We start from the raw sequence: 15,511 nt of genomic DNA, 5'->3' as shown, positions 1-15,511 counted from the left end.
AAAATTTTTTATCTATCAAATTTGGTTCTCATTCTTTTAATTGTTACTTATTTTATTTGAAATAATTTATTAAATTTTAATTATTATTATTTTAATTTTATTATCTTTTAATTTTTTATATGTTAGATTTGATTTTTATTATTTTAATTATTATGTATTTTATTTAAGATAATTTATAGAATTATTTTTTTAATTTCATTATTATTTAACTTTTTAATTTATAAGATTTGTTTCTTATTATTTCGATAAACTTAAAAAAATATTAATAATTTTTTTTAAATTTATTTTAAATGATATAACCAAATATTAAAAAATATTTTTTAATTTATTTTTTATGATATTATCAAATATAAAAATAAATTTATTTTTTAAAAAAATTATTTTCTGAAGAGAAATTATTTTTTAGTAAACAAATCAGCCTTAAATAAACTTAGGTGTTTTTTTTGTATTTTTTGAGCGCTCACTCAATATCTTTATCCCTCCTTCACCGAGACCGGCTGGCTAAGACTGCCCTCTATCCCTTCTTCTTTCCTTGACAAACCAAAGTCCTCGAAAGCATGACCACTTGTTTACATCTCCGTCGATTTTCAAGTTTCAATCGGAACAATCCAATCCCACACAGAACAATCCCTGAACCCAAAGGACAAGACCTTGATTTTGTTAACGTTGTACATAGTCACCTTATTCACTCTGATTGGGATAAGCTCAACAAATTATCAGCCCATTTTACTCCCTTTAGAGTTAACCATATTCTTCTAAAGATCCAAAAAGATCATGTTCTTTCCCTTGAGTTCTTCAATTCTCTCAAAACTCTAAATCCCATATCCCTTACTCTCGAAACCCATTCCATTATTCTCCACATTCTTACCAAAAAGAGCAAGTTCAAGTCAGCACAATCCATTCTTAGAACCCTTCTTGCTTCCCGTTCCATTGATTTGCCTGGTAAGTTGTTTGATACCCTTCTTTTTTCGTATCGAATGTGCGATTCTTCGCCACGGGTTTTTGACTCGTTGTTTAAGACTTATGCTCATATGAACAAGTTTAGGAATGCTACTGATGTTTTTTCTCGAATGAAAGATTATGGTTTCTTGCCTACTGTTGAGTCTTGTAATGCATATTTGAGTTCCTTGCTTGATTTTCATAGGGTGGACATTACTTTGACGTTTTATAGAGAAATGCGTCGGTGTAGGATATCGCCGAATTCATACACTTTCAACTTGGTTTTGTCTGCCTTTTGCAAGTCTGGGAAACTTGATAAGGCCGTTGAAGTGCTTAGGGAGATGGAGAGTGTGGGAATAACTCCTAATGTCGTGTCTTACAATACTCTGATTGAAGGGCATTGCAATAAGGGTCTTTTGAGCATAGCTACCAAGCTTAAGAACTTGATGGGGAAGAATGGTTTGGAGCCGAATGTGGTTACTTTTAACTCTTTGATTCATGGGTTTTGCAAGGAAGGGAAACTGCATGAAGCAAATAGATTTTTTAGTGAGATGAAAGTTATGAATGTCACTCCTAATACTGTGACTTACAATACTTTGATAAATGGATATGGTCAAGTGGGTAATAGTAATATGGCTTGTAAGGTTTATGATGAAATGTTGAGAAATGGAGTTAAGGCTGACATATTGACTTATAATGCTTTGATTTTGGGGCTATGCAAAGAGGGTAAGACTAAGAAAGCTGCATTTCTTGTTAAAGAACTTGATAAAGAGAATTTAGTCCCCAATGCTTCGACCTATTCTGCTCTCATTAGTGGACAATGTGCAAGGAAGAATTCTGACCGTGCTTTTCAGCTGTACAAAAGCATGGTAAGGAGTGGTTGTCATCCAAATGAACAAACTTTCAAGATGTTGACATCTGCCTTTGTCAAGAATGAGGATTTTGAAGGAGCATTCAATGTCCTGATGGATATGTTTGCGAGGTCAATGGCCTCTGATTCAAATACCTTACTAGAAATTTATGAAGGGCTTTGCCAGTGTGGAAAAGAAAATTTGGCATTGAAGTTATGCCGTGAGATGGAAGCAAGACATCTAATTCCAGAAGGTTTTGACAGAGCTGAACCTTTCAACTCCGTGACAGATAAAGAAAACAGAACCTTTGGATAATGCTGTTAATGCTCGTGCTTTGATTGTATATTTTACAGGTTAGGCAAGTTTGACATTTGGAAGTACCTCTCTTACTTAGTGAGCAAAAGACTAAAGGAGTTTCCTGTTAAACGTCTGTAAGGTACCTTCATATTCATGTTCATTTCTAACTACAAGTTGTGCATGGTTTTACTCTTGGGCATAGTTGATGCATTCATATGTTGAAGAAATTTTCATGCTCATGCTTCTGTTTCTTTTATTATATGCTAAACATCTTCCATTTTATGGAACCATCTTTCCTCTTTTGGATTATGCCAAATCTTTTCTTCTTAGTTTTGGCTTCATTGGTCCTCAACATGACAAATTCTTTTTTTTTTTTTTTGTTAATATAGGAGTTCTATCTTTCTTCGCGAAAACTGTTTAGTGTGTGGTACCCAGTTCATAACATCTGCTGTTGTTTCTTTCCACGTCTTTCTATCATCCTTAAAAGTTAAAGTCGATATAGTCAAATTGAACTAATTGTTTTCATTCTAGTGAAGGAAAGAAAATCCCCATCATTTTCCAGTTAGGCAGGGTGAAAATTTATTCAAGATATAATTGTAAATAGAAATTACAGTAGCTCCATCCAAAGATAGATCACTTTATGAGATGTTGACTAGAGCCCCAAGAAACTTCTTATTTTAGAAACAACCCTGAGCCTGAATTGTAGCCATATTTTCTAATGGTTGAAATTAACTTTGACAGTGATGGATAGTAACTTAAAAGTCCTTACAACCAGATTTGATCCTATTTACAATTAATCAGTGAGGTAAGGAATGCAAGGGGTGGAAATGAAGCAGAATTTAGTGCAGCTCCAAATAACAGTCTAAGGATCCAGGTCGCATCAAACTGTTCTACTCTTTACCCATTTGCCAGTTTCCAGCCGAACTGATATAGAGCTGACCAAGTGGAAGTTCAATATTTCGAATGGAAAATATTCCTGGACATATCTTTTTTCCTGCTTCAATAGAAGATATTTAACGTTGTTCCCTTCTAACTGATGGAGCAACTGAGGAGCCTCTGGTTGAAAGGAATTTGCATCAATGCCTTGTTGTGGATCTCTACTTATTGCCCACACATTATAATCGATCTGTTTCTCCATGGTATCATATCCCCATTGGTTTTCTGTTACCTTTCATGGAAGTAAGGGGACTGGAGGGTGTAACCTGAAGAGGTTTTTTGACAACTGATCTCTGATAATTTGGTTTCCAAGTGTTCGACTCTTCTAGTTTTCTCCTTCAAAGACTTGTCACGCCTCAGTCTGTGCCCTATCCAATCCTCCAGGGCCACTCAGCAACTCTGACATAGCCCATTCTATGGTTGTTACTGTGGTATCACTCCCTGCAGCAAACATACCCTGGAATGGGCTGAACTGAATTTTAGTTCCATGGACTAAATTGCAAACATGCTCAGAATCTTTTTGCATGTGTATTTTTATGGAGTCAGCAACACATTGAGTGTTATCACTGTGATTTAAGGTCCAATCTTTCCTTGAGCTTCATTTTATATATTTAAGGTTGGATCTATATCAGAAGATGCTGTAATCTGAATTTTTCAGAAGTCACTGTACTCTTTGGCCTGCCAACCATGTATCTTTTGGTGCCTTGTATTCCCTCCTCTAAATGCTCTGTATTTCTTACAATTTAGGTGCTTGAATTTATTACAGATTATTGAGAATTTGTGATGTACAGTACACATTGTTTCTAAAGAGTTAAGTTTTCAATGCACTGTGTTTTATAGTGTTTATTCATGTTTATCAATAATATTTAGGAAGAGTTTAGCATTACTTCCAAGGGGAAATGACGTGGCAACTACATCTGTATATGCTATTGATGGTCAGTGATGATTTCTACCATGGCCAGGTGCTAGATGTATGTTCAGGCCACTGGTTTTAGGGAATATAGGTCTAATCATATCTATAAAAAGAAACAAAATTTAAGCAAGAATACTGCAAGAGTAAAAAACCTTTCTTTTATGACACTTTTAATGTTGGCTGCGATTTGGAAGTCAAGGTTACTAGACTCTTCTAGGTTTAAAAGCACTTCCACTAGATCTTCCTTGCTTGATGAATGACTACCTGTTTCTTTTCTTATTCTATGCTCATTGATGACTTCGTTAAGAACCATGTCATCTTCTTGGCTCGTTCTCTTTTGGAATTTAGAAGTTTGATATGGGAAATACTAGATAGGTGTTTCCTGGCATGCTACAGGCTGGTTTTTTTAATATAAAAAAAAATATAGAATATAATAACCTGGATTAACTTGAAAAATTAATATGATATCAAAATAACTTACAGAAAAAAATTTGTAAAAAATTATAAAACTTAAAGTTTTATAATATTAGATATAATATAATATTTAATAATAAAATTAAAAAAAAAATTTAAAAAAAAAAATTAACTTTAAAAAATATTTAAATCAATTTAAGTTAACTTAATTAATCTATTATTTGTATTATTTGTGATATAAGATTGGAATAAAAAAAAAATGTTGTGCATAAAATCAAATCATTTAGTTGTGCTAAAAAAGTGTGGATTAATTTATCCCCGACTAAACTTATTATGCCTGATGGATTTCTTGGAAGAGCAAAAGCGTCATTACACTGTTGCAACAACAAACAATCTAATTTACACTGGAGAAGTTGAAGCCTTCCCGCCCGGTATTGTTGCTTCCTTGATCAAGGTTATCAACTCACCGGTCATTTACCTTTTTACTGATAGCTGGATGATTCACCATTCATCAACTGGAAAAATTAACTCGCGGAGGTTGATGGGATCGCCCCGTGAAGAGGAAATGGATTTAAGAAGATTCCATGCTCTTCTGTCATTGATTTACACGATTGGATGTGTATGTAGGGGCTTCAAGGCACAGATCTTTCATGTCTGTCACCAGTAACTGTCACAAGAGAGATGAAAAGACTAATTTGAGCAAGTATGCAAGTTCAATATTAGCAGTAGCAAATAATATCCCTGGAAAATCCTTCTACCTGCTCTGAATCATTCTAATATCAGCTGGAGGATCTAGGCGTAGAGTTTCCTTGGTAACTTCTCTCACGTAATCCAGATTTTGAATGTCTACCTCTTCTATTTCCATCATTGTATCCACTAAAAGCTTGTCGCACCTCACCTCAACTTTCGCTTTCTCCGACCGTTACTCTCGACCTTGCCCACTCCATAGTCGTTGCTACCGCTTCAGTCCCTCCAGAAAAGATTGTCTTGAAATGAATCCAACTGGTAGCTCAAGGAATGTTAATCAAGTGGTCAGTGAATCAGTGAAATTTATATCTCAAAACGACCATTGGTTTAGGACGTTCTTCTGCCTTTCTAAACATGAAAAACAATATTTTGGGACGGTGCAATGTAGCATATGAGAAACCATTTTCTCCACCGCATCAGTTCCATAATCTTCCTTACCAGAAGAGAGAATAGTCACCCTCCTCAACCCAGTGGTTGAATACGAACAACTGTAGGAAAAATGGCTGGTAATGTAATGTGCATGCTATTTAACTCATATGGTAATGTAATCACTGCAATGATCTAGAATCAATCGCCCAAATGTCTTCATGTGTGCGCATGCTCGCGCGCACACACATGTTAAAGAAAGGGATGATGAAACGATGAATGCAGGTAACAAAATGGATTGAGAAGCATGAAAGAAATCTACAGATGGATAACAAACATCGCATGAAATATATAACCACTTTGTTAACTGTAATATTTCATTTATTGTAAGGAACATAAATTGTGGGGATCAAATGCAAATTATGCTTCTTTCTAAAACATTCACTCATGTCCAGTTGCTACTGCTTCAGTCCCTCCAGAAAAGATTGTCTTTTAATGAATCCAACTGAATCTGGTACCAATTAATCAAGAATAGAAGGTGGTTTGATGACATACGAAGATCACAGCTTTAATGTGATTGGTTGTGAGCTGCTTGTCAAGCTGATTGGAATCCTGAAGCTTTAGAAGCACGTCAAGCAGATCTTCCTCAACCGATTCGTCATTTGAGCTTAGTGGATTTCCTTTCCACCTTATGGCCACGCGCAGTATCATTAAGAATCTTGTCAATTAACGAAGGAATCTAAGGGATGATGGGTACAGATCAGACATGTTAAAGCCCCCAGAAACCCGTATAGCTTCATTAATCAATGATACAGAATTTAAGGCTAGTAGAATCATCGTATGAAACTAGTTCAACTGCCAGAACTGCATGTCTTTGAGCAAAATGGAGTTTTCTTGTGAGATAGAAGGCCAGAGAAGACAAGGAGGGGTAAGGACGATGATATACAAATTTGAGTACACTTTTGTGATGAGGCAAAGTGCCTGTAACTATATGTGAATTCAAAATCATTTTTAAAAACAAAATATCAAACTGAAAGTGACGAAAAGAAGCATCCATTACTCTGTTTGCAGTATTTTATTAATATTATTCTTATTTTGGCAACGAGAGAATCAGGACCGACGAGAACGATGCTACTAATCCATGATAAGAAGACATGCTTACCGGTCAATCTAAGACCATAGGGTTGTTCGAGATTCTTTGTATATAAAAAAATGCAAACTATCAAGCTAATCTAAAATCGAATACAACAACGAGTTTCTTCAATTTTACTGTTATAAAATAAATCACAATTTCATAGAAAATTAGGGTTTTTCTTAATTCAACTAATTGGGTCTCCAACGTGGAGAATGGTAATCATATGCGACCATTTCTATGATTAGACCTCGTCACAAAATAGTACTATGATCATATCAGATGGTAAAACTTCATTCCCAAGAGTAAATTACTTATCATAACCCCCAAAGAGTTGTATCGCCTTTCCCTTAAAAAATGAGAATGCGGGTATTGAGTGATAAATAATAATAATAATAATTCCAATGCTTGACAAATTAATCACGTTGCTGCTTTCAAAAATGTCGTTGACATGTTCAGACAAGTGTACAACAATTTTTCGATTACATTTATCCCTAAAGTGAAGCTAATAGATTCCAGAGTATTCAATTAACAGTCCTATTAGAGCTTACTTGAGTCAATGATACCAGGGTTGTGTAGAGGTCACATTTCATCTTCATCAGCTTCAGCAGCAGATATTTCAGAGTCCAATTTATTAATTAGCTGCTCACTTATGTGACGAGCCACGGAAATCATATCAGAAATAACACTCGGATCAAGACCTGCACTTCCACGTTTGGAAAGCCCACAAATGTGCCCTTTCCTGCTGATAGAAACAGAGACAGCAGAGCTCATCTGGGACTCTTCTTCTGAAGTGGCGTCTACAATGTAGTGCCTCCCCACCTAAGATTGAGGAGTAGAAATTCATGGTTACACAGAACTCTTTAAGGTTGTTAAAATTGTGAAGAGAAACAGTTTAACTGGATCACCTTTGTTAGAGTAACTATAACAGGGACCCCAGAAGTGTCAAATTGCAAAAATTCTTCATCACTTATGTCAACCTCTGGTTGCTCATCTCCTGATGCACCGGCTGCAACTTGGACTCTTGGGATGCCTGTATTGCTTAAGGCAGCCTTTGGAGATAGCAGCATGTATATTAGTAATCAGTTTCAACTACAAAAATCAACTACTCTCGAAACAAAGGCAACTTTAGAATAGCAAGTGGTTGTGAGTTGTGGCAGAGACAATAGCAAGGTGCAAAGACTGCTATGAAACTCATGCTTTATCAGACAAGCCCAAACTTGGTGAGTTTTGACATTCTATCAACTTTGAAAGAGACAATACTAGAACTGAGAGAAGTCTGGGAGAAAAGTGTGATTCCATGTTCAACCAATCCAATCACCATGTTTTTACCATATGTTACCAACAGCCATCACATCGATCCATATGGAAAAATGAATGAGACCACTATCAAACATATAAATAACTAGTAGAGTACCTTGATTGCAGCACCTAGAGCATCAAGAAGATTTCCATCTGAACTGATGACAAGCCCATCAATGTAAAGATCCCAACAAATTTTTCCTTCTGCGACTATTAAAGATGATAGATCAATTCCAGCCCCTGAGATAAATTCAACCATTTCATAATCAATTTCAATAGCAAGAACCCATAAAAATAATGCATTATTAGAGGATGCAGGGTGAAATGCCAAATGAGAGAGCAAACATGACACCACAGATTTGTGGAACTTGTCATGCACTACTGAGAATACAAACCTGCTCCACTTTTACCACCCATTAGACAACGCTGAAGAGCAACTGAGAGTTCTGTGGACAGTTCCTCACCCCCTCTGCCCTGAGTAGATGTGAAGACAGGTTTAATTTAAGAAGAAAGAGAATTATACTGGTGAAAACAGCTTGGAAAATTTCAAATGAGCTCTTCATTATGTAATGGAAAACATTCAGTTAAAGAACGAGGGAATACAGCAACGAGCAAAACACTGATTTAAAGTACATACAGATTCAAACAATGGATAAATGAGACCTGCAAGTGTTAAACCAAGATAAGGATAAACATTTAATGAATGTTAATTGCCAAGAAATTATGTTACACAGTAGATTGAGAAGCCTGGCCATATGTGAAACGAAAGTTTACAGAGTAGCAACTCAACTCTGGAGCTATGACCATTTTAACTAGATTGGTTGGGACAAATGTCTTATGAATGACTTGCTACAAACAAGGCTCTATTAACAGGGCAGAGACAATAGGAGAGGGCAGGATATAAAAGCATACAACCTCGAACATTGGTTCTGCAACTGGACTACAATCAACAAATATAGCAACTTTTCCTTTATCAGGTTGCAATGCATTTGGTCTTCCAAGTTCTGCCTGCATTTGAATAAATAAGCAACAAATCAGGAAAAAGCTAGCACAAAAATTTATTTAGCAAATCATAAGAACCAAGTCCATATCATCAAGAAATCACATAGAAGGAAAAAGTAGGGGTCATGCAGGCTATACAATACCTACCTTCACACTGGCAATAACCTCTGTTGCACCTATCCTGATTCGTGCCGAGCCATTTGCCTGTGATAAAATTCATGAAACATTAAAAAGAAAAACAGTACCGTAATTTGATTTGAATTACAATAAAAACATAGCAGGTTTGATAGGAGAATGAGTTATACCTGAGGGATAACCCCAGTTTCAATAGAAATAGGTCGGTAAGCATCTCTTTTCCGGCCGTCAGAGCGGAGGTTTTGATCAATACCACCCTGTATGAAATGCTTTTCACCAAGAGAAAGCCCTACCATTTCTTCAAATACAAAACAGAATCCAGAAAAACAGTGGTTACAATCACATATAATTCACCCTATAAGAATCAAAAGAAAACCAAATTGACAGTTTTTTCAAATTTTGTGTCTCGGTAATCTTTGAACGATTGAAGTAACTTTAGTAACAGTTGAGAGGGTGAAACACGGACACGGGCAATTTCACAAACAGGTGGCGAACATGGAAAGAATTTAACATGATCAGTTTAAACTAAGGGAAATAGAGAGTAAGAAACAAATACCTGGGAAACAAAAACAAGCAGCCTTTTTGCTTAGAGCTGAAAGAAAAGAGTGACTGAGAGAAATAATGGGTTTTAGCTTCCAACTTTTAGGACATGGATGAAAAGTAGCCTCTGCTGCTGCGCTTTTTGTTCTGCAGGGGAAGAGGGGTGGGCGGTTGGGGGAGGCTCATTTGTTTTCAGAGGGAAAAAAACGAGGATACCTCGATTAACCCTTACCAATTTAGTCCTAAGCTTTTGATGTTATCAATTTTATTCCATATGTAATAAAAGTTAAGCAATGTTACCCCTCCATCTATCTATTGTCAGTGATAAATAAAATTTACAAAACTAAAAGATTACTTTTGGAGCAAATTTTATAAAACTAAAAGATTTAAAGCTTAATTAATAATAAAGTAATACATTGGGGGTTAAATAAAAGACTTCCCAAAAATAAACAAAATAATAAAGGGAAGGGCGTGTCGCAGTGAGTCAGTGACATAGCAAGATGGCCTTTAGCTCTTAACCCTTCAAAAACTTTTTAACCGTTGGATCAAATGTTTCTGACGTGGCAACATCATCTTCTTCACTTAAAATTCCTAAAAAATAAAATAAAAAACCCTCCATCTCCAACGCCGGGGTTTCCCAGACTGCAACTAACTGTTACCATGGGTCGTTCGCGCGGTCGCCCTCCTTCTTCCGGAACCTCCTCTGCCGCCGCCGCCTCTGATGATCCAAACAATAGGTATACCTTTCACACTTAGCTTGTGCAGAAATTTTTAATAATTATTTATCGTGTATTGTTTGGTTGCTGAGGAAATTTCTTTACCCTAAAAATTCTAATTTCAACTTGATTCTACAGTCATGTGAAGCTTCTGATTCAAATATATATAACTGAAAAGTGAATCGTTTCTTTTATTGAAATTTTTTTGGAATTTCAATTATTTTAGCTTCTTGCAGTTTGCACTTATTTTTAATTTATTTTCTTTAGTAGATCTTCTAAAAGAAAAAAGACGACTTCCAATGTGGGGAGTATAGAGACTGCATTTCCGGCAGGTATACTATTTTAATCATCCTTTGAAATTTGTATGCAAATCAGTACATAATTTGTAACTACCTACAATGCAGTATATCAAGAAACGAGTCAAGGGAAACTGGCACTATACCACTGCAATTACTGTTATAAAGATATCTCTGGAATGGTTCGCATTAAGTGTGCAGTGTGTCCTGATTTCGACCTTTGCCTTGGGTGTTTTTCTGTTGGAGCCGAAGTGACTCCTCATAAAAGCAATCATCCCTACAGGGTTATGGTAAAGTTGCCTTGTCCAGTTGTTATATGTTTCTCTTCTCAGCTTTTCAACATATTATAATTCAGATGGTTAACTAGTTAATCACTTTTTATGTCTTACCTTGCTCTTTCTTAACCGTGGTCGTTTTTTAGTCAAGCATTGCTCTTAAGGATTTTTCTCATTGAAATTGATATTGTGATGCACATACAATACAATCCTATCCACTGCGTTGTGTGCTGGAATATTTGCCTTCTAGTGTGTAGTTTAAACTTGTGTTTGAATATCATTATTTGTTTGGCTTCTTTATTTCTTCTTTCATTCATGGTGGGCTTCATTCACTATTTCTGTGTTCGCTGGACCACTACAAGATGGTTGGTTTTGAGAATTATTAATGAAACAATGATTGTTCCTAAATCAGTCTTTTCCATTATTTCTCTCTAACAGGACAATCTGTCTTTTCCGCTCTTTCATCCAGACTGGAATACAGATGAAGAGATATTACTTCTAGAGGTATTTGCTTTAACAAGTCAAACTATGTGTTCCTCGATATTACTTATAACCCATTTAATATTTCTGTAAAATGCTGGTTTCTCTTGTGAATCTGGCGTTCTGAGTGTTATTATTATGATGGTAAGATGGTGTATTTTGTCCTTACTTTTAGGGCATTGAAATGTATGGATTTGGGAACTGGACTGAAGTTTCAGAACATGTTGGAACCAAGAGCAAATCTCAATGCATTGATCACTATAATGCTGTATACATGGACTCCCCATGCTTTCCTCTCCCAGTAAGACTTATATTTGCTTGTATATGTACATGTATGCATCCCAAATAGCTAAAATGGTACTAATACCTGTGGTTTATTTTACCTAGGACATGTCTCATGTTATGGGAAAAACCAGAGAGGAGCTCCTTGCAATGGCCAGAGGAAATGTTGAAATGAAGAAAGGTTAGCTTGAAATTGATTTGAGTACTTTGCAATTGTGTCACATGTGGATTGGGTAGTTGGTATTTTTATAGTTTATAACACCAATTCTCAATTAAATTCATAGGTTTCTGATTTAAGTTTGTTCAATTCATCAGTTATCTTTTGATGAATTCAGTTGAAGCAAAACCCAGAACATGTTAATTGCTTTTGTAGTACATCTTTCAAATAATTTTATTAAATTAATCTTAAAGATATATATTTCATTCTTCTTCTGCATTGCTATTCATGTTCATGTGTACGCTCCCTTAAATCCACCTGTTGGCATCCCTATTTACCGGGCTCATATACTGATTTCTATGTAAAATAAGCTAGCTAAACAGATTCTTATGTTGATTCCCAGAGTTGTCTGCTTTTGAGGAGCTCACGCTGAACCAAGAGTCTCCCTTCTCTGTGAAAATTAAGTATGGCTATCTTCACCATTATACATGAATTCGGTTGAACTCTAATCCTGATTGCTAATTCCTCAAACTGCTTGATCAGAAGTGAGGCATTAAAGAAAGAAGATTTAGCCAGCCATTCGTCATCTATAGTAAATGCAGGTACAGCATTTGACTGGCAAATGTTTATTTCTCTCTTGAAGATTACTTTATGGAGAACATTTTCTAACTGAAATTCTTACCTTATTGCTTACTTCAGAAGTCAGCTCTCATATGGGTTCAAGCAGTGGCAACACATTCTCAGATGCAGTTAAGAAAGCATCTAACGAGGCCCAGATTAAGGACAAGATTAAAGTGGAAGGTGTGATTTCTGTGTTCATTGTTTGTTTACTGCAAACTTCACAAGAAAAATTTTCATGACATTGGTTCCTTTTATTTTACTGGTACATGTAGAATCATGATGTTTGTAATTGATCTTGGCCATGGGCATCTTCACTCAAATTCCAGAAACACATTAGGTGTAATTACATTTTACACATAATAACAGTACCCCACAAAAATGGATGTAATGGGAAGTTCTGGCGAACATTCATGCACTGCTCTTTAAAAGTTACTTCTGGAAACTAGTTTAGTGCACGAGTCAGAATTTTTAACCCTATAGTTTTATGATTGACATGCATCAAACTGTTTGTATTGTTATAGGACAATTATGCTAATGTGTGTAGCTTTATGAGCTGGCTTCCTATCTTATCTCTGTCATGAGTACTTAATGATTATTTTTGGCAGAACCTCTGTCTGACAGGAGTATTCGAGAGAAAAAACCTAGAATTTGCGGAGAGGAAGGACCTTCAATGACAGAGTTAAGTGGCTATAATTTCAAGAGGCAGGAATTTGAGATTGAATATGATAATGATGCAGAGCAACTACTGGCAGATATGGAATTCAAAGATACTGATACTCATGCTGAGCTTGACATGAAACTGCAAGTTCTGCGTATTTACTCAAAAAGGTACAGTTGAAGTTGTAGAAACATGCACTTTTGATGTGAGAGACAACATATGGAAGGCTGCTTCTATAGGCCAATTCCTTTTATAAAGGACAGTTGGTAAAACAAAAGTTTGCCATTTTGGCTGCCTATCCCACAGCTAAATGATGGTTTTGCTCTGTTCCATGATTAATCCTTTGGGAGAAGATTAGCCAGCTGACATTATGATGCCACGAACTTTAGGCTTGAGATTTTTTCTGCACTAACCTTGGGTGCTCGCTACCCTAAATTGGGAGCTTGTAAGAAAATGTAGGTGTTAGGACATATTGAGGTTGATCTCCCACCAAAATTTATTTTTTCCCTTTATTTTGTGGATCTTTTTCATTTTTAGCTACTTTCCAAATTCATTGGGGACTTTTTGGCAGGCTTGATGAGAGGAAACGGAGGAAAGATTTTATTTTGGAAAGAAATTTGTTTTACCCTGATGCATTTGAGAAGAACCTTTCACCTGAAGAGAAGGAAATATATCAGCGTTACAAGGTCTTCATGAGGTTCCACACAAAAGAAGAGCATGAAGAATTGATGAAGACTGTTATTGAAGATCGTCAGATTATGAAAAGAATACAAGATCTTCAGGTTTGACGCATGCTGCACACTTTCCCTCTGCATCTTTTATTCTGTTAATTGGCTCTTAAAGTTTCCAGTTGTTGTGCTACCACTACAATAGTGACCACCCATGCCGTAATAAAATGATATTGCTGGGCTAGTTCACAGTCAATCACTATTTCTCATGGGACACAATTGCAGAATCTACAATTGTTTCTTCATGATCAATTACAAAACTGATTTTCGTTAACTCAAGTAATGAACATGTAATGCCAATTTTTTTTAATGGGCATTGTGCTGCTTAGAATTTGCGAGTAAGCAATTCTGTTCCAGCTATCTGTTCCATGAGCTGAAAGATTTGTCAACTTTCAGCTCCTGCTGCTTGGTATTTGTAAAACTTGTATGGAAGCATTCTTAGGCACACTTTGTATCAATTCCAAATGCAAGCTGTGATTTCTGCTGCATATGACAAAAAAATGATGCAGGAAGCTCGAGCTGCTGGCTGTCGAACAGCTGGTGAGGCCCAAGGATTTATTGAGCAGAAGAGAAAGAAGGAAGCTGAAGAAAATGCCCAGAGAGCGAAGGAAAGTATGCAAGCAGGCCCAGCAGGTAAACTGTTGCCAAAGCCAAATCATCTTGACAGCAGCCCTCATGGAGCTGTCAAGTGTTCCACCATTTTTCATCCTGGTGGCAATGACTCATCTCCAATGATTGCAAAACAAGCCATTTCAAGCACCCTCGATGAGTGGGATATTGCTGGATTCCAAGGGGCTGATTTGCTCTCTGAATCTGTAAGAATGCTGTTCAACTTATTAACACTTACGTTATTGAATTTGTTCATGCTTTCAGTTGGATCTCATGTTTGCTATGTTTGAAATTGATTTTGGGAGATAAATGCAACCTGTGCATCATTGCCTGATGTGATTGTGTGTTCATGCATGCTTTTACTTGTTTAACAAGCATCAGATTCGCTTGAGTAAATTGTGATATATTATTTTACATGCAGGATAAGCGTCTTTGTTGTGAGTTGAGAATACTACCTGCACACTATCTCAACATGCTACACATAATGTCAATAGAGATAACAAAGGGTACTGTTGCCAACAAAACCGATGCTCATAGCCTGTTCAAGGTGGAATCAAGCAAAGTGGATAGAGTATATGATATGTTAGTGAAAAAGGGGATTGCTCAAGCATGACTCTAGGTATGACATCTCCATTTTTGTTGATCTACTTACATTGTTTGTGAAAGAGAAGCAGCGTCATACCAATATATTGTATTACTCTCATGTAAGAACGTATTATGACGAGGCATTCTATCATAGATAGTGTAGTGATCTTTTGCAGTGTAATTAGTAGTGGCTGATCAATGGAAGAAGATACACGATGGTGATCTTGATTGTTAATCTTAGTCCCCTTGAAAACAGTAGAATACCTGGTGCTTTTCAGTTTATTTAGGTTCTTGCATGATTACTCTGAAAAAACCAGCCAGCAGGGTGAAACCAAATGTCAGCCTCTGCATGATATTTTAGCATCACCTTGATATGAATTAACCACGCTCTTTGAGGATCCGGCTGCCTCATTTTCACAGATAAAAAATAAAATAAAATTAACATTGGAGTTGATTTGATAGGAGCATTAGGGTTTTATGTAAGAACATCAGTGCTATTTATTGGATAGTTTCAGATTCTTTCAAGCCAT

At 36.2% G+C, this 15,511-nt stretch overlaps 3 protein-coding genes across 7 annotated transcripts; 2 read left to right on the top strand and 1 right to left on the bottom strand.

The window, feature by feature from the left end:
* Positions 1–463: 463 nt before the first annotated feature.
* Positions 464–3,873, top strand: LOC105115322 (Tetratricopeptide repeat (TPR)-like superfamily protein). Of its 2 annotated transcripts, none has more exons than XM_011012171.1 (2): positions 464–2,043; positions 2,144–3,873. In XM_011012171.1, the coding sequence occupies exons 1-2, from the start codon at positions 558–560 to the stop codon at positions 2,146–2,148; spliced, it is 1,491 nt and encodes a 496-aa protein (XP_011010473.1). In that variant the 5' UTR covers positions 464–557; the 3' UTR covers positions 2,149–3,873. The 2 variants fall into 2 exon arrangements, with proteins under 2 accessions (XP_011010473.1, XP_011010472.1); XM_011012170.1 differs by having other exon boundaries at positions 464–2,226; positions 2,829–3,873.
* A 3,110-nt stretch (positions 3,874–6,983) lies between these two features.
* LOC105115321 (3'-5'-exoribonuclease family protein) lies at positions 6,984–9,914 on the bottom strand. Of its 2 annotated transcripts, none has more exons than XM_011012168.1 (8): positions 9,591–9,914; positions 9,205–9,332; positions 9,047–9,103; positions 8,813–8,905; positions 8,293–8,371; positions 8,013–8,137; positions 7,504–7,647; positions 6,984–7,417 (listed from the first exon to the last, which is right to left on the bottom strand). In XM_011012168.1, exons 2-8 carry the CDS (start codon positions 9,328–9,330, stop codon positions 7,178–7,180), a joined length of 864 nt encoding a protein of 287 aa, XP_011010470.1. In that variant the 5' UTR covers positions 9,331–9,332; positions 9,591–9,914; the 3' UTR covers positions 6,984–7,177. The 2 variants fall into 2 exon arrangements, with proteins under 2 accessions (XP_011010470.1, XP_011010471.1); XM_011012169.1 differs by having other exon boundaries at positions 9,613–9,914.
* Positions 9,915–10,129: 215 nt separating this feature from the next.
* Positions 10,130–15,258, top strand: ADA2A (ADA2 2A). 3 transcript variants are annotated; one of them, XM_011012166.1, is made up of 13 exons: positions 10,130–10,311; positions 10,558–10,622; positions 10,695–10,876; positions 11,300–11,365; positions 11,517–11,642; positions 11,729–11,804; positions 12,184–12,244; positions 12,327–12,382; positions 12,480–12,581; positions 13,007–13,229; positions 13,631–13,841; positions 14,297–14,602; positions 14,818–15,258. In XM_011012166.1, the coding sequence occupies exons 1-13, from the start codon at positions 10,235–10,237 to the stop codon at positions 15,007–15,009; spliced, it is 1,743 nt and encodes a 580-aa protein (XP_011010468.1). In that variant the 5' UTR covers positions 10,130–10,234; the 3' UTR covers positions 15,010–15,258. The 3 variants fall into 3 exon arrangements, with proteins under 3 accessions (XP_011010468.1, XP_011010466.1, XP_011010467.1); XM_011012164.1 differs by having other exon boundaries at positions 10,132–10,311; positions 12,324–12,382; XM_011012165.1 differs by having other exon boundaries at positions 10,133–10,311; positions 10,561–10,622; positions 12,324–12,382.
* The last annotated feature ends 253 nt before the right edge of the window (positions 15,259–15,511 follow it).

Source organism: Populus euphratica, unplaced genomic scaffold (genome assembly GCF_000495115.2).
Source record: "Populus euphratica unplaced genomic scaffold, PopEup_1.0 scaffold675.1, whole genome shotgun sequence".
Classification (NCBI taxonomy): domain Eukaryota; kingdom Viridiplantae; phylum Streptophyta; class Magnoliopsida; order Malpighiales; family Salicaceae; genus Populus; species Populus euphratica.
This window is presented reverse-complemented; position numbering and strand designations above follow the sequence as displayed.